Below are 24,832 nucleotides of genomic sequence, written 5' to 3' on the forward strand. Positions count from 1 at the left end.
GTGGCTTAGCGTTCCTGGCTCACGCAGACCAGTAGGTGCAGGAGCCTAGCTCGGCATGACCTGTGCTCCATCCTGGTCTCTAGTTTCGCTTGTGGGCTAGGGTTTGCTCAGTCCTGCCCGGTCCACCCTGTTCCATTACTGTTTGACACATTAGCCAGCTGTTGGAGCTACTATGCCCAGCTTGTCCGACCCCCAGGTCTGGACCACATGTTCACCAGTGGGAGCTATGACTCGCCAGGGGAGTTTCCCAAGTTCCTCCACTTGACCCACTCCCAGACCCGGTTCTCCTACATGCCATTGGGTTTTAGGCCAGGTTCCGGCGCAGTCTGGCCTTTCATTTGGCCTTGTATGAGCTGGTGAATGTTGCAGCCCGGCCCACCCCAAACCCTATTCAAGATGCACATTTGAGTGCTGCTGCCTTGACCAGTCCAGACTGTTGTCGGTTCCTTTACATGTGATTGATGGCAGGCTCCTTGATCACACCTAGCTTAGTCCATCACTACCCCAACTCTTTAGCTAACCAGTGGGGCTAATATTTCCACAGGGTTTGGCCCACACATCCCCCACAGAATCTACCCCTGGATATGGTTCTCAAGTGCTAGTTAAGGAAATGGCCCTGCCTAATGTGACCAGTCTCCTGATCCATCATCGTGTCAGGTAACAGGATATGATTCTGCTGGACAAGCCCTGAGCCATAGCTTCTGCATTCACTGGTGTTTGGTGGTCAGCATTGTTCAGTGATTATAAGTTCTTCAAAGGAAGAGTTACTGTCATTGGGAATCTTTAGGATTGATTCACGTCCCAGAAGCACAGTGGGTTCAACCTGGAGCTACCTAAGCAGCGATTCAAAGAACCAAAACCCCAGAGGTCCCGGCCAGGCAGCCAGCAGGCAGAGCCTGGCACCAAATGACACACTGGCCACCCGGGGACAACTCACCACATGCACGTGGTGACTGGCATCTGGGATCCAGGCAATAGACGCCCTGTCCTGAGACCCACCAGCAGCTGGGAGGCTATTGGAAGTTTAAACACCCAGGCCCAAGGTCACGCCCCTCCCCAATCCCATTCACTGCCCGATGAGGGTGGCAGGTGGGCCCTGGATGTGCCCTGTCAAGGAGACTTCCCCCTTGGTGTACTCACCCCAAAGGGAGAAGCCCCTGGAACCCAGGTAGGCCCAGGGACAGCTCACCACGTGCACATGGTGGCTGGCGTCTGGGATCCAGACATGAGACTCCCCGTCCTGAGACCCCCAGTCACTACTATTTGAATTTTACAGATTATAAACAAAAGCTTGTAGAAGTTAGATAACTAAGATCACAGAGCAAATGATGTCTGCATACGCATGTTTCTCTAATTCCAGAGCTCATGGTTTTTTGGACCTTATGCCTCTGGTGAGCAAATCATGGAGCGAAAGTATAGTACTTTACTTTTGGAGTAGTCTTGATGTATGGAGAGAGGTAGCTTGCAGACAGGAGCTGAGGTTTGACCTCTTTGGTCCACTGTAGTCCCACATAGCCCACAGTGTGATAGCTCTAGTGGCACAACATGAACCCCCTTTCAGTGCACTAGATAAACCCTTTCTATACATGTCCAACTACCATTTTTGTGTCCTGCCCAAATCCCCTTTCATGTACTACCCCCAAACTCCTTCTTTGCAGCAGCAGAAACAACAAGTTCTACTACATTGCAAACTTAGAACCAGCCATAGCTGGAAATATCCAATATGGCTGCAGTTCATGTCTCTGTGATGACCTGTACGTCATTATAAAATTACCCTAACATTCCCACTCCAGTCATGCATCTGTTGCCATGACACTCTGAAATTTCCAAAGAAAGGCACAGCAATGGGCAATACTGAAGAACTGCCCCAATCTCCACCTCACTTTAATATTCAATTAAACCTTCCCCAAGGTACTTTGTCCCTGAGCCCATGCCTCCAGATGGTAACAAGGACAATCCTGAACCTTGTTGATGGCAGCTATGCTTGCCTGCACTTATTCCTTGAGCTCATATTTTCTCTTTAACTACATCCTGCTTTCCTATTCACCTTTGTCTATGTCTCTTCCTTGAATTCTTTCTGCTGTAAAGACAAGAACCTGGAGCAGGTCTAGCGAGGAAACCTGCTCAGTGTCTCAGGGAGGAGAATTGTAGAAAGATGGAGGTTGTTCCTGTGAGTAAAAGAGTCGTCCTTTTGCTAATTCTGATTATATACTTTTTAAAGATTTATTTATTTTTATTGGAAAGAGATCAGATTTACAGAGAGAGGAAGGGATAGAGAGAGATCTTGTGTTCACTTCCCAAGTGGCTGTAATGGTCAGAGCTGAGCTGATCTGAAGCCAGGAGCCAGCAGCTTTTCCCAGGTCTCCCACATGGGTGCAGGGTCCCCAATATTTGGGCCCTCCTTGACTGCTTTCCCAGACCACAAGCAGGGAGCTGGAAGGGAAGTGGAGCTGCCAGGACATGAACCCATATGGGTTCCTGGTGTGTGCAAGGTGAAGATTTAGCCAATAGACTGTCATACTGGGCCCAGTCATATACTTTTAGCAATGTATTCCGCATTGAAAGATAAAGATTTTGAAAGAACACATCTTGGATTTTTTAAAGAAAAAATTATTGAATATGTATATGGTTTTCATGCTTTCAAAAAAGAAACTTTCCAAAATTAAGCATGCTGCATATTACTCTTATTTGTCCCAGAAAAAGCCCATGCATTTGTTAATGGCAAGTAGATGTATGAAAACAGAATCATATTATTGCTTTTCTTCATTAACGCTGTACTTTCAAACATTTGGATCAAGCTTTATTCCTGTGATGTTTCTGATTTATTTAATTTTTGCAACAGGAAATCCCATCAATTTTTAAAAGATTTATTTGTTTTTATTGGAAAATCAGATATACAGAGAAGAGGAAAGAAAGAGAGGAAGATCTTCAGTCTGATGATCATTCCCCAAGTGACTTCAATGACCAGAGCTAAGCCAATCCGAAGCCAGGAGCCCAGAACTTTTTCTGGGCTCCAATGCAGGTGCAGGGTCCCAAGGCTTTGGGCTGTCCTCGACTGCTTCCCCAGGCCACAAGCAGAGCCTAGCAGGTGCTAGGCTGCCGTGCCAGGCCCAGAATCCCATAAATTTTTTTTTTTATGATTTGCAAATATTTCCTCCCAGTCTGTGACTTACTTTGTTTTCTACTTTTTAAAAAAAGATTTATTTTATTTTTATTACAAACTCAGACATACTGAGAGGAGGAGGAATAGAGAGGAAGTGGAGCTGCCGGGATTAGAACCAGCAGCCATATGGGATCAAGGCAAGGACCTTAGCCACTAGACCACGCTGCCGAACCCCCATAAATTTTTAAAAGTATAAAAAGTAAAAGGAGTAGCTTAAAATTGTACTGCAGTAATTTAAAGCCTGACCAGATAATGGAGTATGGCCTAGTTTTACAGAGAGAGGAAGAGAGATAGCAAACTCTTCCATCTGCAGGTTCATTCCCTGAATGGCTACAATGGTTGAAGTTAGACTGGTCCGAAGCCAGCAGCCAGGAGCTTCTTCTGGGTCTTCTACATGGGTGCAGGGGTGCAAGCAGTTGAACCATTCTCTGCTGCTTTCCCAGGCACATTCACAGGGAGGTGGATGGGAAGTGGAGCAACCAGGACATGAACTGGCACCAATATGGAGAACTGTCTTCAAGCCTGGAAAGTTGAGATGCTTTAAACATTTTGCTTAGCTGCATTTCAGAATTAAATTGGACCAGGGACTCCTTCATGCCTGCCGTTTTTCTCCTTCTGAACAGAAACATCCAATGCCAGTACCCTGTGATGCCTGTCTCATCATTGCATGTTGAGTTCATGGACGGGGAGATAAGTTGGCTCATTTTACAGCTAGAAAGGAACTGCACTCAAGGAACTCTAGGATACAGATCCAAGGAGTCTTGGCTATACCAGAGTTGATTTAGATCACGAGGTTCCAGACTTCATGGTGTTGTAATGAAACAACAGTTTTGGTGACTGCAAAAGGAAATGGGTGCATTTTTACATGTGGGAGGGGCATGAGTCACTGGCGATCAGAAGGTGGACTGTGGTAGTTGGTCTATGAAATCACCCTCTCATGCACCACCTTTGTGTAATCCCCTCATAGTTTGTATTAATGTTGGTCTGTGTGGTGGAAATGATGGTATATTATTCTGATTTGATCTTACTAAAAACTTTTCTCCTCTCTCTCTCTCCCCACACACACACGTCTTGGATAACTCCCTGTTGGAGAAGGAAGCTGCCTTGTTGTATGCAGCTCTAAGGAGGAACCCAGCTGGCAGAAAACCGAAGCCACTGGCCAACAGCCAACTAGGAACTGTGTCCTGGCAGTAACCAAGTAAGTGTGCTTGGAAGTGAATTTTTCAGCCCTGCTCTAGCCTTGAGATGACTGCAACTCCAGCCAACATCTTGACTGCAACCTCATGAGAGACCCTGAGCCAGAACCACCTGGCCAAGTCACTCACAGATTCCTACATTTCAGGAACAGTGTGAGATAATAAAAAAAATGTTTGCTGCTTTAAGCCGTTAAGTTTCTAGGTAATTTATTATACAGCAATAAATAATCAGCACACCAGAGCCTAGGAGCCAGCCAAAATGGGGATCACGAAGGGGGGGGGGGGCATGTGCAAATGAAGACACAGAGGTGTAGCCAATACTTGGAACACTGCATGAAGCACAGGGAGGAGCTAAGGCACTTTTCCTGGCCTCTCGTCTGCACCCTTGCTTACACAGGCCACACAAAACCACAAGGAAATGAATAAGGGAGCCGGAGGATGTCATTTGCAAGAAGCTACCTCTTGGGCTTTTTTTTTTTTTGGTAGTTTTTTTTCTTTTAATTTTATTGGAAAAGCAATCTACAGAGAGCAGGAAAGACAGAGAGAAAGATCTTTGATCTGTTGGTTCTTTTCCCAAATGGCTGTTGTGGCCAGAATTGAGCCAGTCTGAATCCAGGAGCTAGGAGCTTCTTTTGCATTTCCCAGGCAGGTGTAGGGTCCTAAGGCTTTGAGACATACTTCCTGGCTTCCCCAGGCCATAAACAGGGAGATGAGAAGGGGAATAGCTGGAACATGAACTGGTGCCCATATGGGATACTGGCACTTGCAAGTAGAGGAATAGCCAATTGAACCATCATGCCAGTGCTAGGAGCCACCTCTTATAATATAGAACAAAAGCAGAGGGAAGAAATTAATCTGAGAATAAGTAAGTCAATTATCAGCATAATTAAAAACTCTGTTGTTTTATGGTTCATTGCTTCTTTTAAGAAAAAGATTTATTTGTTTTACTTAAAAGAGTTATACAGAGGGAAATAAGGGGCGATCTTCCATCTGTTGAAGAACTCTACTTTTAAAAGTTGTATTTATTTATTTTTCATTTATTTTAAAGGTTGAGAGAGGGAGAGAGATCTTCCATCATTTACTTACTCCCCTAATGTCCACAATATGCGGAGCTAGGCTAGAGAAACTCCATTCAGGTCTCCCATTGTGGCTGGCAGAAACCCACGTAGTTAACCCATCGTCTACAGTCTTCCAGGGTGTCCTTAGCAGGAAGCTAGATTGGGCAGTTGGAAGTGGGACTTGAACCATGGAATTCTGATATTTTGATATTCATTCTAAGCAATGACCTAACAGCTGCACCTAACTTGCCTGCCTCCAAGAACTCTTTTCACATGGAATTCCTAATGACATTCCTCCTCAAATATCCTCACGTCCAGACTTTGTTCATCAATTAATATATACTTTGTCTTTTTTAATTTTAATTTTAATTTTTTTAAGATTTATTTATTATTATTGGAAAGTCAGATATGCAGAGAGGAGGAGAGACAGAGAGGAAGATCTTCCATCTGATGATTCACTCCCCAAGTGAGCCGCAACGGGCCGGTGCTGCGCCGATCTGAAGCCGGAAACCAGGAAGCTCTTCCAGGTCTCCTATACGGGTGCAGGGTCGCAAAGCTTTGGGCCGTCCTCGACTGCTTTTCCAGGCCACAAGCAGGGAGCTGGATGGGAAGTGGAGCCTGCCGGCCTCAAAACCGGAGCCCATATGGGATCCTGGGGCATTCAAGGCGAGGACTTTAGCTGCTAGGCCGCACCGCCGGGCCTCCTACACTTTGTCTTTTTTTAAAGATTTATTTATTTTTATTACAAAGTCAGATATATAGAGGAGAGACAGAGAGGAAGATCTTCCATCTGATGATTTACTCCCCAAGTGAGCACAACGGCCAGTGCTGCGCCGATCCAAAGCCAGGAGCCTGGAACTTCCTCCAGGTCTCCTACATGGGTTCAGGTTCCCAAGGATTTAGGCTGTCCTCAACTGCTTTCCCAGGCCACAAGCAGGGAGCTGGATGGGAAGTGGGGCCTGCCGGCCTCAAAACCGGTGCCCATATGGGATCCCAGGGCGTTCAAGGCGAGGACTTTAGCTGCAAGGCCACTGCAAACCCTTAGTATCTACTTTAAATGGAAAAGTTGTTCTTCACTAACCTTTTCTTCCTCATTCCCTGAGGTAGCCCTGGATTCTTTGACTGTGATCGTATTTGACTGAAAGGTAGCATTTCAAAGGGAAAAACAGAGAAACAGGTCTTGGCATTTGTTGATTCATTCACCCCAATGGCTATAAAGCCCAGGACTGAGCCAGGATGAAAGCAGAAGCTTGGAACTCCATCCAGGCTTCCCATTTAGGCGTCAGGAATTCAGCATTTGCATTGTCCTCCACTCCCTTTCTATATGCATTAGCCAAGAGCTAGATCAGAAGCACAGCAGCCAGGACTCCAAAAGGTTCCTCTATGCAATGGCATTGATCAGGCCCCAGCACAACCCTCCATGCCACAATGTCAGTCCCTCAAGTCCCTAAACACAACTTTGGGTGAGTTAGTTCATGTCTGATCCTCTGAGAATCAGTAAGCTTCTAGAGGGTCAGATGTACTTTGGATGCATCTTCTTAGCATCTAGCATGGAACCTTGCACATGTGAATGCTGACATCTATGAAGTGAATGAATATAAGGCCATTGGTAAAAACGGTGCAAAACTCTGCTGTCTGTTGAATCCCTTATAGAGTTAACGAAAGCTGGAGTTTCCAAAATAATATTCCTGATTTCTTGGCCAGCCAACATCTTCTTAACTTTTTCTTGGGGGGAGAGAGCAATAAAATTGCAAACCAGTTTGTTTGGGGGCAGGAATAATTATCCTGTGAGACCAAAGTCCTGCCTGGAACCTTTTAGCAGGAGGTGTTGGTTCAAAGAACTGCACTTGTCTCCCTTCAGCCTTGGCCACTCTTGGAAAGATCATTTGGTCAGTAAGAAAAGAGCTCTCAGCCATTGCAAAGGTTGTTTCCTCTACTTCCCCTCTTCTCTTTGCTGATGTACTCACAGAAGGAATAAAACATGAAACAGAAGAGATGTTTTTAGACAAGCTCTCCTTAATTAGCTCAGGCCTTTTCACTTCCTGCCTGGATGACCATCATACCCCCAAGTCCTCTCCTGGCATCTTGTTTCTAAAAACAAATCTTAGTTCGTCACTCTGATGCATACAGTCTTTCAATGATTACTCATACTCTTCTGGATAAAATCCAAAGTTTCCATCATTGGTCCTGTGATGATTGCTCCACCCAAATCCCTCCCCATCAATGATACCAAGCTGCTTACTCCCCTCATCCCTACTTTCTGTGTCTCTTCTCCACCCAGGCCCTTCTTTCAGTCCTTTCTTGGTTCAACCTATCTTTTCCTTCAAGATTTAGTTTCAACCGTCCCTGCAGGAAGCTTCGCTGGAGCTCTTTGTGATGTATTAGGCTTCCTGGGTGTACTTTACAGACCTCTTTGGACTTAGGCAAGCTACTCTTTAAACCTCATTATCTCAATCTAGAAAATTGGAATAATAGAGTAGTTACCTTATGAACTTGTAGCAAAGATATTCTGCACCGTGCCTGTCATACAGTGTCGCATATCAGGTGTTAAATCATAGCAATTACTTAATCTCTGCATCACATTTGAGAAAAAAAAAAGAGAATAGAGAGATCCAGGGAGATCAAATGGCTGAAACAGAAAAAGGCAGGTGGAAGGGAATGTCTGATTTGCCTAGGAAAGTTTACAAAACTAATTTCAAAGTAAGGAAACCAAGGGGAATTTACTTTAAATCTAATATCAAAATGAAACATTTGAACGAAAGCTTGAAGTTAAAGTAGTCTATACTCCGAAGGAAAAAAAACAAGTCACAACAACTTTGGACACAACTCAGAATATTTGATGCAAAGAATTGAGATATTTCCTTAATTGTCCCAACTTGCTAATTTGTTTAGTTTAGAGCTTTCTTATTTCTGTATTCAGTGAAGTAGTGTCTGCACATTCACTAAATACTGTGGCTTGTAACTTCTTAGCCTTTCTTTCTATTGAATTACAACATTAAACCATGAGAATGACCTTAAGAAAATCAATATTGTCTCTAGGCTGAAGACCACTCATTCTACAGTTTAATTGGTCCTTAGTTTCAGCTTTTAACTCTAAAGACTTGTACTAGCTAACACAGTAGCCACTAGTCACGCTTGGTTTTGAACACTTGAATGTGGCTCATTTGAATTGATAAGTGCTATAAATAAAATATACATAGATTTTGAAGTTCTGGTTAAAAAAAGGAACACGAATTACCTCAAATTTCTTTAGATTTATGTGTGTGAAAGGATATTATATATGTGTGTGTATCATGTTAAATAAATGTATACCATTAATTTCATCTATGTTTAATTTTTGTTGTGGGTACTAAAATATTTCAGATAACATATTTAGTTCCTTGTATTGCTACTGGACAGCTCTACTCTTCACATGGAGATTTTTTCAGCATCAGGTCAGGAGCATTTCTCAGGTCAGGCATTTCCATACCATGGACTTCTCGGTCTCGGATGATGTAACTCGGTCACTTTCTTGGAGGCCAAGGAGTAGTTGGTAAGCTGGTGCCTCAAAGATCCCATTCAGAGTAGAGCCCTTAGAGGCTGGAAGGAGACCACTGAGTAAATCCACATTTCACAGGGCTCGCATAGTAGTGGGTATTGTCTGGCAAAGTAGTTAAGCTGCTGCTTGGGTACATACCACATCGGCATGCCTGAGCTCCTGATCCCAACTACCTGCTAATGAAGCAGAAGAGGGTGTCTCATGTACTTGTATTCCGGGGTTTCCCAACACCTAAGCCAGCCCTGGCCTTTGTGGACATTGAGGAGTGAATCAGTACAAGAGAGTGCTCAGTTTCTGTCTGTCATACAAACACAATGATTCATTTAAAAAAAAAAAGTGAATTAGTGTTGTGGTAAGTCAGGATAAGAAGCTGCCTATGATGCTGGTGCCCCATATAACACCCCACCACCACCACCATATGTGTCCAGCTGCTCCACCTCTGAGCCAACTCCCAGCCTGGGGAAGTGCTAGAAGGTAGTCTAGGTACTAGAGTCCCTGCATCTACATGGGAGATCTGGATAAAATTCCTGGCTTCTGGTTTCAGCCTGGCCCACTCCTGGCTGTTGCAGGCATTTTGGAAATAAACCAGAGGATGGAAGACCTTGCTTTCTCTATCCCTCCTCTCTACTCTGCCTTTCAAATAAATAACTCTTTAAAAAATTCTACTCTGAAATTTAGGTGCTATTATTCCATACGCATTTTAAAAATGAGTAACTGGAAGTTAGACAGCAAGTAGGCAGTTTTCATTCTACTTGATTCAACTGTGCAGATGCCAAATCTAGTAAAAACATCATCTCCTTGCATATTCTATCTTCTCTATGCATGACCTGACATGCACTAGATAGACCTCAACCATAAAGGAAAAATACAAGGCTGTTCAAAAAATGTTGGCGGAAAAATTGAATGAAAATATAAGTTTATTTTGGTGCAAAAATTTTTTGAAATCCACGTATAGTTTTTTTCCCACATTATGTATTTTCCATAAACTTTTTGAAGATTCCTTGTATATGACAATACATTAAAAAATCTGGAAGAAAATACTTCAAAATATTAAAAGATGTTAATTATGGAGATATATTTAAATTTTTATCTCTCTATTTTTTTCTATTCCAGACTTTTGACCGTATGTGTCTAGTCTTACATTATTCCTTTTATTCTTTATTTTTACATCCCTTTTGCACCCGCTGTCACGCATGCCCAGCCTTCACTTTCTCCCACATCCCTTACCAGGGAGATACATTTGTTGCAAAAGTGAGCCCACCTCCCTGTCACCTGAATTCATACTCTAGTTGCTCTTTGGATACCCAGAGAACACCATTTTGACAGAAGGAATGTGATTCCAGAATGCTCTGGGTGGCACAATACTGCTCTCATCGCCTCCTTCCCATGTTTCCGTTCCACTCCCTGCTGCCCAGCAGTCTTCTTCCACATGGCTTCTCTGTTTTTTCCCTCTCAGGGTTGTGCATCTGCTTTCTCCTAGCCTCCATTCCTTCCTCCTCACCCTCCCCTTTCCTCTTTTTTTTTCTTCTTCCTCCTCCCTTTACTCTCCCCTTCTCTTTTCCAAGGTCTTCCCAGCGTTCTTCCCCCATATTGTCCTCCTTGCTTGTCTTCTCCCCTTCCTGTGGTTCTGAAAAGATCAGCATTTATAAGGAAGGAGAACCTCCATAGGTTTTAGGGTCAGAGTGGAGTCCTGGGAGCATAGATGTGCTGGAAATCCCAGGCTGGGGAGGATCCTTCAGGCTGCGGGAGGCAGCCAGCGTGCCTTGAGGGCTTTCTGAGGCCAGCAGAGGAGCTCAACCGCCATTGGGGCTGGGGACTGCTGTCTGCTGGTGCTGGCAGTCACTTAGAAAGGACGCTGACCTTAGTTGATTTGAGCTCCTGGATTGAATTAGTCCTGGTTGTATAATTGACTTTGATATGTGGCCTTTGGGTCTGAATTGGGTTTAATAAGATTTAACTGCTTCAAAGGGCTTTATAAGAATTCATTTTATCCTTCAAATTTGATTTCTGACGCTACCTACTTTGGGATGCCTTCTTGAGCTTTGATGCTCCTGCTCCAGTGCTCCCACCGTGCCATGGTTGAGACACAATTGTTCAAGAAGTTGTCCCCACTGCAGCTCATCCTTTCTGTATAAAATCTTTCCCTGATGGCCTCCCTTCAGGACTCTTGAGGTCAGGCAGGTGCCTCATTCATGTTTGTATCCCAGGCGTACCACAGACCAGGAACACAATCAATTGAGGCAGCAGGTGCTCAACAGTGGCTTTTAAAGGTTAAGTTCATAGTTAACATGGAGTAAATCCTGTATCAAACACTACAGCTACATTGTTTCACTCACTAGATACTTCAGGAGAAAAGTACTTTTATTATCCCCCACTTTACAGTTACTGAGAGTAAAATGAATTAATTGAATATAAGGTCAACTATGAGTGGTGGAATTTTTTTATATAAGGTTTTGGCTCTTACCCAACCACAGATTTTTTTAAAAAAATGTTTGGATGAAGAATGCTTTTCATTCCATGGCTGAAGGAGTGACTGGAAGTATCCAACATTAATTTTACAAAGAAAATTATGGTAAGTCCTAACTCACTGATGTTTCTAAGTTCTCATTTTATCTTTCATTTTTTTTAAACAAGGTACCTGCTATTTATTTATTTACTTTAGGATTTTCAAATTTATTTGGAAGGCAGAATTATTACAGTGAGGGGAAGAGAAAGGGAGAATCTGCTGGTTCCCTCTCCATAAGGCCTAAATAGCCAAGAATCCAGGAGCTTCTTCCTGGTCTACCAGTGGGTACAAGAAGACAAGCCCCTGGGCCTTGCTCTGCTGCTTTCCCAAGCAGGGAGCTGGATAGGAAATGGAACAGCCCAGTCTCCGACTGCGCCAATATTGGATGCCAGCATCGTAGGTGGTGGCTCAGCCCAAAGCACTACAATGTCGGTCGCCTTCTTTCATCCTTTTTTAAAAAAAGTTTCATTTATTTTTATTTAACCGAAAGACAGAATGACTCAAACAGATTTTTCATCTTCTGTTGGTTTGCTCTCCAATGTCTACAAGGACTGAGAAAACCAAAACCAGAAGTATAACTTTATGCTCAGTGGGGACCCATCTGCTTCAGCCATCAACCACTGACTCCAGGAGGGCACATCAGCAGGAAGCTAGGTTCCGAAGCTGAGAGCGACTCAGCTAAGGGATGTAGGAGTGGAGCTGAACGGGGCCACTGGCCTTGGTCCTGTGATCCTCTCTGACACTCTGAGGGAAAGTGTGCGAACTCTTCTGGTGAGGGTCAATCCAGCCAGGATCCGGGTGCTTTGTAAGGAAGGGAGCTAACGTTTTACCTGGTTCTTGTGACCATTCATTTGTAAATCGACAGATACGGAGCACCTGCTGCGAGCTAGAGACAGCGGCAAACAGACCCAGGTGGGCTGACACTGCGGGAGACGGCATAGCGGGAACCTGGAGTACGCCCGTTCGGTTCTTCTCACAGCAACCCCGCTAAATCACAACAGCCAAAGTTGGGCGCTGGCCTGCGCCTGACACTGGGCGAGTTGCTGAAATTTCTAGGCAATCACAGCAAGCCTATGGGCTGCGGAAGGGGGTCGGCCCTTGCCCTGGTAACAGAAAAAGAAACCGAGGCGTACAAGGTTTTTAGGTGACTCCGCACCGGCGGAATGGCTAGGATTTCCAGGCTATTAGCCACAAAGCTGTATTGTTTCCTTTCTGTTGCTTTTTTTGGTATCCTAATGTTTCAAAGCGGCCGGATCCGGTCTCCATCCAGATTCCCCCCCAACTCCCAAGTGTGGGGATTGGCACTGCACCCCGGCAACAGCCTCGTAGAATAAATTAGAATGCCTTGGAATTTTTGCCAACGCTTTCTCTTCCAAAGAATTCAAACTGTTTTCCACGTAATTCTCAGAGGATTGTGAGGAGTTCCATCCTCCGGTGGAAGGATGAAGCGCCTGGGCCCCAGGTCACTTCACACTGGCCGGTGGCACCCGGTAGATGGCGCTGTCTTAGTAGCCACCAGCTGGCTGGCCCAGTCCCCTGGGCTCACCGCCTCAGCCGAAAGCTTCCCGGCTCTCCCTCACTCCCTTCTCTCTCCCCCTCCCCACGGAGCCCGGCCCACGTGACCTCCAGGCGGCCAATGGGCGAGCAGAGAGGGCGAGCTGGTCCCTGTGGCCGCCATTAAAGCGAAGGGAAAACCCGTGAATTCGGATTAAAGGGGAAAAAAAAAAAAAAAAAAAACACCGCCCGCTGGGCCCACAAAATGGGGGAGACTACGGCGTCCAGGCGGTGAGGCCGCAGGAGAGCTGACGTTAAGGCCGGCGGGGCCGGGGGTGAACGACACGAAGACACAGGCAGGGAATGGTCTAAAGCCCGCAGACACCGCCAAGCAAGCTCGGCCACTGAGGAGACTCTGGGCTCTAAGGACGTCGCCGCCGCCGGGCCGGGGGCCCTGGGCTCGGCTCCCGGTGCTCGCCCTTTCCCGCCCCCCTCCGGGCTCCCGCGCGCCCCGGGGAGGACCGTCCAGGGCTCGGACTCTGCCGCTCTCGGACTCGATTGGGGTTATTTATTGTATTAATTTATTCTTTTTTTTTTTTTCCTTCTTCTCTGTGTCTCGTGGAAGGAGCATATACATCGCCTCTGTCCCTCCCGAGAGGGACGAGCGTCCGCCGCGAGCTCCGCAGTCCGGCCGGCCGGGCGAACGCGGCGCGGCCTCCCGCCTCCGGCCCTCGGCCCCCGGGCGGCTGGGTGCCGGGCCGGGCGGCGGGGGCTGCAGGCGGCGGGGGTGGGTGGGTGGGGAGGGCGGGCGGCCCGGCGGCCTCGTCTTCCACCGCCTCCCCAACCACCACCCCCCCCGCCCTCCCCGGTGTCTGTGTGTGTGTGTGTGTGTGTGTGTGTGTTTCTCTCTCTGGTCGGAGGCGGCGGTAATGGCGGATGGTGGGTTGTGGCGCCGGCGGCGGCTGCTGTGAGGGACGATGAGTTCCTCCTTCGTGCCGAACGGGGCCAGCCTGGAAGATTGTCACTGTAACCTGTTCTGCCTGGTGAGTGCCGGGAGGGACGGGGGAGGTGGGGGAGCGGCGGCGGGGGAGGGGGCCGGGTCGGATCCCGATGCCCGAGTGCCCGGGCTAGGCCCCAGCGCGAGCCGGTGTACCCTGCGAAGCTCGGCTGCCAGCGCCGGGGACCGCGTTGGCTTCACCCACCGTCCCGGGCTCCGCGCTCCCTGCTCCTGTTTCGGACTCTTTTTTGTTTGTTTGTTTGTTTCCACCATAGGCTCTTGTCTTCAACTTGGACCCCTGATCTGGCAGGATACTGACTTAACAACCTCCCCCCCAACCCCCCACCCCCGCCGTGTTTCTTGCTTAACTGTTGCTTTTCTCGTGAGTGACTGTGTGTCGCTTCTTCACACTTTCCATGCGTGCCCTTACTTCCACCAAAACCTTTGGGTCTCCGCTCCTACCCCCTCATAAACAGGACCCCACAACTTGAGCATTAAAAACGTCTCTTTGTGATTATTATTATTATTTTTTTCGTTTAGTTTGCACGAGTCAAACTGACGCAGGGTTACTTTCTTCCTTGGGTGACTTCAGAGCTTTGTGTTTAAAAAAAAAAAAAAGACGAGTAGATGTTGTTTCAGATGCCTTCTTTTTGAACTTTGAAAACAGTTTGCCATTTTGACAATTTCTAGCCATCTTGCTTTTATTAGAACATTATGTTTGTCTTGAGAGTGGAAGGACTAATGGAGGAGGTGCTGTGGTTTTTGCACTAAAGGTTTCTATATTTGTCCGTTTCGCTTGCTGTTTTAAGACTATGTGGAGCAGCCTACTCCTTGTTTGATTAAAAAGTCTGGGCGATCTGGATCAAGGGAATGACAGTCGTGTAGAATCGCCCAGGTCTGGTGGCATCCAACAGTTAAGACTTTGATAAGTAGCAAGTGTCAGCAATAATATTGACCTGAAGTGGACAGTAGCTTAGGTTCATCAATGGCTTGAAATTGGAGTGACTTTTTCATTTTCCCCTGTACTGTGTGAAATATTAAGAGTAGATGATAGGTAAGTGATTTAAGTGGGCGGAGCACAAGTAGCTGGCCAGCGTGATCTGCCAGTCAGTCATGTTTCAGCAGTTTCATTTTTGGCACCTTATGCTTTGCATCTTTAAAGACTTAATGAATTCCTTTTGTCATATTTCTTTCATGATGCTCATTGAGGTCTTTTAATGTGCCTTCTGCTAAAAAAGAAACATTTATCAACATCTTGCGAGATATAGTAAGGCAAACATGAGGTTTTTGCATTTGTGTCTTTTCCCAACTCTGTTTGTTTATGTTACTTTTAGGACCAGATTCTTTGATGATAGCCTAGTCCAAATCTGACAGTTCTTTGTGATAATTATTTAACTTGTCCTAGGGATGTATGTGAAGATGTGACTTTTTTTTAAATTGTTTAGATGTAACTTCAGTAAACAGAGTTTCAAGAATTAATTTTCAGCTGAAAGTTTGACACCAAGGAGCTAATGTCACCAGTTAGAAGAAAACTTAGGACAGAGGAAATATATACTCTGCAGTATTAAAATACAGATTTATATTTAGCATCATTAAATTTCTTTCTCCTTGAGACACATCCATGAACTTGCTATTTAGTGACATGCTGATGTTAATTTTTTTAAGTTTTTGATTTTTTTCCTTGTAAGTTATTGGTTGTTTTATTATCAAAATCATGCTGTTTAAAAATAATTACTTTCAGTATTTTTCATTGAAAAATTATAGTGTCTTAATGAAATGAGGTACTTTATAATGAATACTTACGACTTTCAGTGAATGTGCAATAATAAATCACTCTTTCTTTCCTCCAGGCTGACTTGACAGGGATTAAATGGAAACGATACGTTTGGCAAGGCCCAACTTCTGCCCCTATTCTGTTTCCGGTGACAGAAGAAGACCCCATTTTGAGCAGTTTTAGCCGCTGCCTTAAGGCAGATGTACTTGGTGTTTGGCGGCGAGATCAAAGACCTGGAAGACGAGAACTGTGGATATTTTGGTGGGGTGAAGATCCCAATTTTGCCGACCTTATTCATCATGACTTATCAGGTGAAAGCAACTTACTTCTTACTGATAATAGTAGTATTGTAGAGTTTTCAAAATGTTTGTATTACAGATTAAAGGAGTGTGTGTATGTGTATTTGAGACACTGGTATGAAACCAGACAAAAGATCCGCATCCTGTTTTATCCAACCATGATTGTTTTACTTAAATGTCAATATGTGGTGGGTTTTTAAACTGAGAGTAATTTTATCCTTTTATCACCCAGCTTCCTTCTTAATTTCTCACAGGTAATTAGATCCTAAGGTATACATTAACCTTGGGAATAGGGAGGGGGCAGCAGAAAGTTTCTACTAAAGTCATAATAATGCTTTTGAAGCCAAGTGTAACAACCTTAAAGTCAGTTCTGCTCATCTTTTTTGCATGATTATACAGATGACTGAGGAGTATCTAGAAATGTAACTTTCTCTTGTGTTCTTTAAAGGCTTATAGTTACTTTGTTATGGTTATTTGTGATGATGATTTTAATCAGCACATGAAGGCATATGTTAATTTTTTTATTTTTAAAAATGAGTCAGATATTGTTCCATTAAGGATTGTATTAATATGAGGCAAGTGCCAACTCTTTTAGCTTTTTTATAGGCTGAGGAAACATAATCTAAAAGGTTACACAGAAGTAATTTTATTGTGAGCAAATGTTACTTTCCTTTAGACTAAAAGCTACCTTAGAGAAGCTGTAGCTAGCTCTTCATATGATAACTAAAGTTTGGGTTTTACTGTTAGAGTCAGTATTAAATAACTTTTTGATGATAGGAATGTAAATGATTGGTTGTGTTGTGTTCCGCAAAGTACCAAAGTTTAATAGTGATTCTTGACAGGCAGATTTCTGATTTTTGGTAAAATTTTTTAAAGTGTCCTTATTGTCCTAAAGTGTCCAAAGTTCCTGTTACAATCCACTAAATATAACCATCCAAAATAGGGTTTGTTTTATTCTTGGATGAAATATAATCCAGATAGCTGTATATTACACTAGTGCTTAAGACCAACATTATGTAAGAATTTGTGTCTTTGTTTTAATAATTGCTTTTACCTTCTAATGAATGTACTACCTCCTCTGTAGTGTTAATTAGTTCTGAGAGTAATTGTAATTCTTTGTGATAAAACTTTCCATTTTTCCTAATATGCTTGCTTAGGGAATCTAGTCCTTAGTTCTAAGTACGTAAGAGTTCTGAACCTCTGAAATGTGTATATATGTGAATATATATTTATGCCTGTATATTTAGCATGTGTGTGTGTGTGCACATATGTAAGGATTTAAAAATCCCTCTAGGTTTTAGTAAGGTGATACTTTCTAAGTGTTGTACCAAAAGCAAAGCCTGCCAACTTTTTCTTTCATTGACTTGGGTATACTTGAGTAATTTTAATCTGTAAGAGATCATAAGAAAACCACCTTACTGGGGATTTTTGTTGATAAGACAGTATAGCTATAGTTATATAATTTTAATGTATAGTTATTTAATTTTGTGGGTAAAACTGTAAACTGTTCATACAGCTTTACTTTTTGCTAAAACATTATTGATAAAATTATAATACTGTCCTTGTTAGTTTTGATTATTTTAAGTTTTTAAAGAATCCGGAACACTTTTCCCCCTAAGATTCCATGAAATACTTTTTTTTTTTAATGAGAAATCATTTTGACAGATGTATATAGTAGTTAGTTTTGCTGTGTTAGGACTAATATTTTTAAACTGAAGAGCCTGTTGGAGATAGATCAGAGCTATTTTGATGTATGTTAAAATACTATACTGTTTGTGTTTTACTTTTTGTTAAGTTTTATGTTATCAAACCTGTTTTCTCTGCTGCAGCTTGGTTATGTTTCAAAAGATGTAGTTAACTTTTTTTCTTCTAGTTATCTTTAATTTTTAGCATAATTTGTGCAAATGGTAGTACATGTGCTTTACAGTAGTTGTTAATCTTGACTGATAAAAGTAATTTTAGGAGTTTAAGTTTTCATTGTCAAACTTTGCTGAATGCTATTGAATAGGAAATAATTTCTTAAAAGTTATCAAAGTAGAAATGACTGAAATGGTAAACCAAAATAAAATTAAGAGCAGTATGTAATCATTTTCCAAAGCCTGTCCTATAATGTTGTCATTTGCATAATGCATAGTTAGTGGTATTTAGATATATAATGTTTTGGCTTTTTTTTTTTTTAAGAAAACCTGTCATTTACTTTAGCGTGTTATTAGTTAAATCAGACACATCTTAAAGAATAATAAGGTCTTTTCAGATGGGCATATTTGTCCTGCCCTTTCCTTTGCTCCAGGGACACCGTCTGCCTCCCTTTTGGGGTAATTAGTCTGCCTCTGTCTCTCTAGCTAACCCCTTTTTCATTTCTTCCCATCTGTGGCACTCTGTTCCCTTCTTTTAATCTCCCCTGAGAAGAGAGCAGCTGGACAGTGGGGGTGGCATCAGCTGCAGGAGGCAGCCGGGAGTTCCAAGTGGAGGTGTAGCACTCAGGGAAGGCGAACCGGAAGGACCCAGGTGGTAGCTGAAAAGCTGGTTAAATTAGCTTGATCCTGCCCTTCATAGTATCCTGTTTGGTTTTGTGCCTACCATATCTTGTTACTGAAATGTTTGTGATCATGGTGGTAATATTTGCCTACTTTTTTTGGTGGCTAGAGAGGAAAGCTATTCCTTTTATAAAGATTGGAATTTTCTTATTTAGCTCAGGTAGTCAGTCACAAAACTACAGAGTGTCTTTACTTAATCCTCTGACCTGCTTGTCATCCATAGTGGTTTTGTTTGTTAAAAAAAAAAAAAAAACCATTTTCTTTTGAAAGGCAAAATTGCAGAGAGAGAGAGAGGTAGAGGCAAAGAGAGTGATATCTCCCATTTGTTGATTCACTGTTCCAAATGGCTCCGGTGGCCAGGGCTGATCCAGGCCAAAGCAGGGAGTTTCACTGGGTCTCTTGTGTGGATAAAGGGACCCAAGTACTTGGGCTGTCTTCCACTAATTTCTCAGGCTTATTAGCAGGGAATTGGATCAAAAGTGGAGCAGCAGGGATATAAACTGCTGTCAGTGTCAAATGATAGCACGACTTAACCTCTGTGCCACAATGCCAGCCAGCCTCATCCATAGTGTATTTTTTTTTTAATTCTTATTTTTTGTTTTGTAGTTTGCAGGCATAGGGGTTCTTCCCTCTCCCACCTGCATTTTTGAAATAAGGTAATAACTAGGATAATGCTAGGTTTATTTAAAAAAAAGTTGCAAGGTTAGTGTGAAGAGTTCCTATGTCACTGTCATTTTGTTTACTATATTGTTAACATGTTTTATAGAATGAATCATTTTTCTAAATATTTAATCCTTTATTACTAAGGTATGTGTATACTTTATTTGGCTGGCCTTTATTTCACCTAATACATTTTTTTTCTCCTGGGAACCCATCCAGGAAACAATATTACATTTAGTTGTCTCCTTAGTCTCTGGTAGACTCAGACAGTTTCTAAATAGACAATTATTATTTTGACAGTTCTGAAAAGCCTGGTCAGTTTCATAATGTATTTTAAATAGAATATCAACTTTTTTTTGGGGGGGTACAGATTCATTTTTATTTGAAGGGCAGAGTTACAGAAAGAAAGGAGACAGAGAAATAGCTCGACTGGTTGATCCCTCTGTTCGTTCATCCGTCTGTCCACTGACTTACTCTAATAGGTATAATGGCTAGAGCTGAGCTAATCTAAAACCAGGAGCCAGGAGCTTCCTCTGAGTCTCCAAAATGAGTTTAGAGGCTCGAGCTGTCCTTCACTGCTTTCCAAGGCCATAAGCAAGGAGCTCGATCAGAAATGGAGCAGTTGTGACATAAACCGATGCCTGCATAGTATGCTGGCACCATAGGTAGAGGGTTAGCCTACTACACCAGGGTGCTGGCCTCTTATCTTACTGTTAATTGATTGGTAAACATTGGTTGCAATAAACAAATAAGACTGGGCATAAACTTTAAGCTTTCATTTACTCATCTGGTAGCAGTAGTCAGTATTACTTAGCAGAATAGTTTGCAAAACCTGATAATTTGGGGTCAGAATTTGCTCTAACTAGTATTAGTCTAACTACAACATTCTAGAAAGATGTTAATTCAGAAAATCTCTGGCATGTCAGCCAAACATTAATGTGGGGTTTTTTGTTGTTGTTTTGTTTTACCTTTTTGCTCTTTTCTATCAGAATGGATAATTTTATGTTGATATTATTATTATAGTTAAAAGAGCAAGCAAGCTCCCATATACTGCTTTATTCCTTAAATGCTTGTAATAGCTGGTGTTGGGGTTGGTCACAGCCAGAAGCTAGGAACTTGATTGCATATTCTTCCTGGTTGGCAGGTTGAGCCATCCCTGCTGCCTCCCAAGGTCTGCATTAGCGTGAAGCTGGAGTTGGGACCTGAAGCTGGGTGTTGAATGCAGGCTCTGCAATGTGGAATGCAGGCTGTGGGAGCATGTTTTGCTGGTTACAGTATGTCCCACTCTACCCCAGTTTTGTAGCAAACTGCTTAGTGGTTGTTGTATGCTAGTGGGTACACATGCAAAATTGGTGGTGGGAGAATTTTAATGTCTTTGATCAAAAGTCTATATAATAAAGCAAGAATTTGACCTAGTGGTTAAGATACTCATACCCTATATCAGAGTGCCTTGGTTTGAGTCCTGGATCTGCTCCTAATCCTGCTTTCTTCAAGAGTACTCACTCGTAGCAGCAGAACTTGAGTCCTGGCTACCCATGTGGAAGGCACCCATATAGGTCCTCCTGGATTCTGCTCAGCCAGGTCTCTGCCTTTAAGGACATTCAGCGAGTGAACCAGTAGGTGGGAGATTACTGTGTCTTTGTCATCCCTCTTCTCAGCTAAATGCATAAATATTTCCATAAAAATCTGTATAGTAAGACTTACTGGTTCTTTTAAGTGTACTGTTTTTTGCTTCCATGCAAAATTTTATTAGTATTGTCCTTGAGAGTTTTCTGTGTATTTTTATTCTGTGTCTAATCTTGAAATTTTTTTCTCTCATTTTTCTTTAAAATAAAAATAAAAGCAGAAACTACTTCATTTCCCAACTTTGATGTCATAAAAAAATGTTGTAAGTTAGACTTTGATGAGACTGAGAAAACTGATACCTTGGGAACTGAAAGTACAGACTCAATCATAACTAAAAATATTCGTTCTTTTACTTGGCTCCTAAGATCAGTATACTAGATTTTAGAAACATGTCCAAATGCATTATATCAGAATTTCATCATAGTGAATATAGCATGAAGCAAATGGACTGTTGTTCTGAATTTAATTTTTGATGGTTTCATTGAAGCATATTAATCATGATGGTCTTTAACATTAAATGACAATTTTTAACAGGATCAGCAAATAGATAACCAACAGTTAAGTGTGGGATTCTAATGCTAGCCAAGTTAAAACATTGTTTTATAACCATATAGTGTACAACAATTTAATTCATTTTTTATTATCTGTTATGAAATTTTTAAAACTACGTTCTTAGTATTGCTAGTTTTCTAGATGATCAGTTCATTTGCTATATTTTTTCTGTTAACTACACCTTTTCAGCATTAAATTTTGTCTTAGAAGTTTTCAAATCAAAAATTGACAACATACTAAGCTGTTCTTTCAAAAGGCTTATTTGTTCATTCATTGGACAGGCAGAGGGGGCAGGGAGATGGTATGTTCCATTGGTGCTTTACTCCCCAACTGGCCACAACACAGAGCCCTGAACTTCATACATACATGAGTCCTGTGGCCCAAGTACCTTTTGCTGTCTTTCACTGCCTTCTCAGGCACATCAGTGGGAAGCTGGATCAAAAGTAGAGCAGCTATTACCTGAACCTATGTTCCGATATGTGATATTGTTGCAAATCCACTCCACGCCCATGCTATTTTTTAAAAAGATTTATTTTTATCAGATCATATTTACAGAGAGAAGGAGAGACAGAAAGAAATATCTCCTATCTGATGGTTTATTCCCCAAATGACCACAACAGCTTATCCAGAGCCTGGAGCCAGGATCTCCTATGTGGTTGCAGAATCCAAGGCTTTGAGCCATCCTCTGCTGCTTTTCCAGGCCACAAGCAGGGAGCTGGAAAGGAATTGGGAGCAATTGGGATATGAACCCTTGTCCAGATGGGATCCTGGTACATGCAAAGCGAGGAGATTGGCCACTAGGCTACTGTGGTGGACCCTGAAGATGTCAAAATTTTAAGAAAAAATTTTCAGATTCTTAAAATAATGCTCTTATTGATGCTTTGAAAACTTTCAGGCAAAATTCAAGTTATATTTCTCCTTTCCCTAGCAATTACTTTTTCCAGCATGATCTCTCAGTTCCTAGTAATTATGTTTTACTGTAAAATTGAAATCATTCACAAACTTTGAGTTTATGATGAAAAAAAAAAGAAAAAAATTGATTAATGGCTGTATCGGCCTTTTTTGACTTTCCCTCCCCTCTTCAGTAAAAAATTGTTTTGATTGTTTAGCATGTACGTTGGTACCACCATCTTCTGTATCCTCAGGAAAAACTATTTTAATCAAATTTAGTATTTAAACTTTGGTGGTATTTTCTGCAAATTTTTGGTGAAGATTCTCAAGTCACATTGATGATTGAGAGTTCTAAAGTTAAAATAACAGAAAATTACTAAAAATGTTGAATTTAGGTTCTCTGGGGAAAAAGCAAAAAGAGGAAGAAACTTTTTTTAATTAAGCAGACTTTTTTCATTAGGCTCTCATTGATTAAGCTCGTAAGAACTGGATGAAGATTTGGTTTGCCCTGTGTCCTGTCTCTGTCCCCTTCCTAATTTAATGCTGGTATTGAGATTCAAGGACCATTTTCATTAGATTTGTATACTACTGTCTTAAAGTTTTATTTATTTGAAATGCAGTCAAGAGAAAAAGACAGATCATGTATCTGTTCCTTCACTCCCAAAGGCTAAAGCCAAGAGCCTGCTCCATTCTGGTCCCCATTCTGGTCTCCCAGTGGGTGGCTTGGCGCCAAGCATTCAAGCAGTTCTATGCCTTCTCAGGCACATTAGTAGGGAACCTGAATCTTACCTGTTGTGGGTGTCCTGTAAGAGGCAGCTTAACTTGCTGGTCCACAATGCTTACCCATCACTTAGTCTTGAGTGGGTTGGTATTATCACTTCACTTTCTATATTTCTGAACAAAATAAGTAAGAAATGTTTTTCTTAAGGTTATTGCAACATCGAAGTGTTAGAAGATTGGCTCAGTAGACTTTTTCTATGTAACACCCTTTCTCTGCTTTCCCTTCAGCACTGTAAAAATCAAACCAACAACCATTTCATTGACTTATTTTCTCAACATTGAAAAATGAGGTTCTGTCACTTTAGCCTCATGATTGCTAATCACTTTCTGTATAGCTAAAGAAAACATTTCAGAGATTTATTGGCTTAAAAAAACACAGTATGTTGTCTATACCTTTTTTTGATATACAACTTCTGTTTAATGTTAAAGGGAATTGTGGGCATTTGGGGCAGAGACTCAAGACTCACTTGAAGTATGTAGTTCATCTGAATTTGTAAAGTTTCACGGTAATGAGGGAGAAATACTTTAAAATACCAATTACTTTTCTAAGCTAGATTTAATGTTATATTCCTAGGACTAAAATGAGTTTTTAAAATAAACCATGAAACTTCATGATTTTATCTGAAAATTTATAGATTATGTTACACATTTTATTGTTCCAAAGATTTTTAAATTTACAGTATTAGGAAGAAGACAAATTCATTCTTTAATTTTAAGTTTTGGTGTTTATAACTGTATAGCTTTGATGTGTGTGATAGAAGCTATATCTTGGATCTTTGAAGCTTTAAAACTTACATGTGGTTAGGAAAAATATTTGGAAATGGCAACTTAAGATAAATGTTACTGTACTTGAAGGGTAGACTTCGTGTGAAAGATAATAAGAATAAAGCGTAGTAGATAAATCATAAAGATCTGAAGAAGTGAAGAATTGGGAGATACTCCCAACATACTTCTGCCAGAATTAGGAACATGTGTATTTCTGTAGTAAGGCACATAATTTAAGTTAAATATCATAATATGTAAACTATTTAATTTTGAAATAAGACCTCGTAAAGCTGAGAGAGGTTGTGAAAAGTTCTTTTTTTTCTCAGTGTCACAAATATGCTTATGATCTAGAACTTTAATTAAAATGAAATCACTGTTACTTCCCTTTTCTTTTAGCTTAATGTTTTAGTAGAATTAATTCAGTGAATGTTTTTGCTTTAAATGAAAGTGTACAAAAATATCTCCAAGAGAATGAAATGTGAAGATGTGTCCTATTTGATTTTTAAAATTGCTTCATATATTTTCTGTTTTTAAATGGGTTTACCTTATCGTAGGGAATAAAGTTGCTTTGAAAGACGTATCATTTACAACACTTGAAAGAACAGTGTGAAATTGACATTAACCTTTGTAGTGGTACATGGTTTCTAGTGCAGTTAAAGTCCACTGTCATTAGGCTTTTTTAGTTAATGTTTATTCTACCCATTTGTTTTTTTAGGTTCTGAATGTGAACTGTGTGTTACTCTTAACACATGTCTCCGCTTTCATTGAAAAGCTGGTATATCTGTCTGTTTTACTCTGAGTAGTAATCTATGTATACATTTTTACTATTGAACTGAGAAATGTGTTGTCATTTCTCCTACATAAAAAATTGAATTGGAAGTGACTTATGTTTAGGAAATAGTTATAAAGCGATATCAAGTTAAAGAAGGATATGTAATAATATGTCTGTGTCTATTAAGGAACTTAAAATTGAGCCTCAAAGTTGATTCTTCAGTG

General features: G+C 41.8%; 1 protein-coding gene and 1 long non-coding RNA gene across 5 annotated transcripts in view; both read left to right on the plus strand.

Moving 5' to 3' along the window:
• The window catches only part of LOC131482333 (uncharacterized), a 150,320-nt gene extending 138,817 nt beyond the window's left edge, over window positions 1-11,503 (plus strand). Inside the window, exons 3-4 of one of the 2 annotated variants that reach the window (XR_009246907.1) lie at window positions 4,259-4,361; window positions 11,406-11,503. This is a non-coding gene — a long non-coding RNA (uncharacterized LOC131482333). Of the gene's footprint in view, window positions 1-4,258; window positions 4,457-11,405 lie in introns of those variants that run through there. The other variant, XR_009246906.1, reaches the window with a different exon arrangement.
• Window positions 11,504-13,859: 2,356 nt separating this feature from the next.
• MED13 (mediator complex subunit 13) overlaps window positions 13,860-24,832 on the plus strand; it is a 99,373-nt gene continuing 88,400 nt past the window's right edge. For all 3 annotated transcript variants that reach the window (XR_009246944.1, XM_058676068.1, XM_058676069.1), the window contains exons 1-2: window positions 13,860-13,998; window positions 15,803-16,037. Coding sequence is in view for 2 of the 3 variants with exons in the window: in XM_058676068.1 (XP_058532051.1) it covers window positions 13,933-13,998; window positions 15,803-16,037 (301 nt within the window). In the remaining variant the exon portion in view is untranslated. The remainder of the gene's footprint in view (window positions 13,999-15,802; window positions 16,038-24,832) is intronic.

Source organism: Ochotona princeps, chromosome 17, assembly GCF_030435755.1.
Source record: "Ochotona princeps isolate mOchPri1 chromosome 17, mOchPri1.hap1, whole genome shotgun sequence".
Classification (NCBI taxonomy): domain Eukaryota; kingdom Metazoa; phylum Chordata; class Mammalia; order Lagomorpha; family Ochotonidae; genus Ochotona; species Ochotona princeps.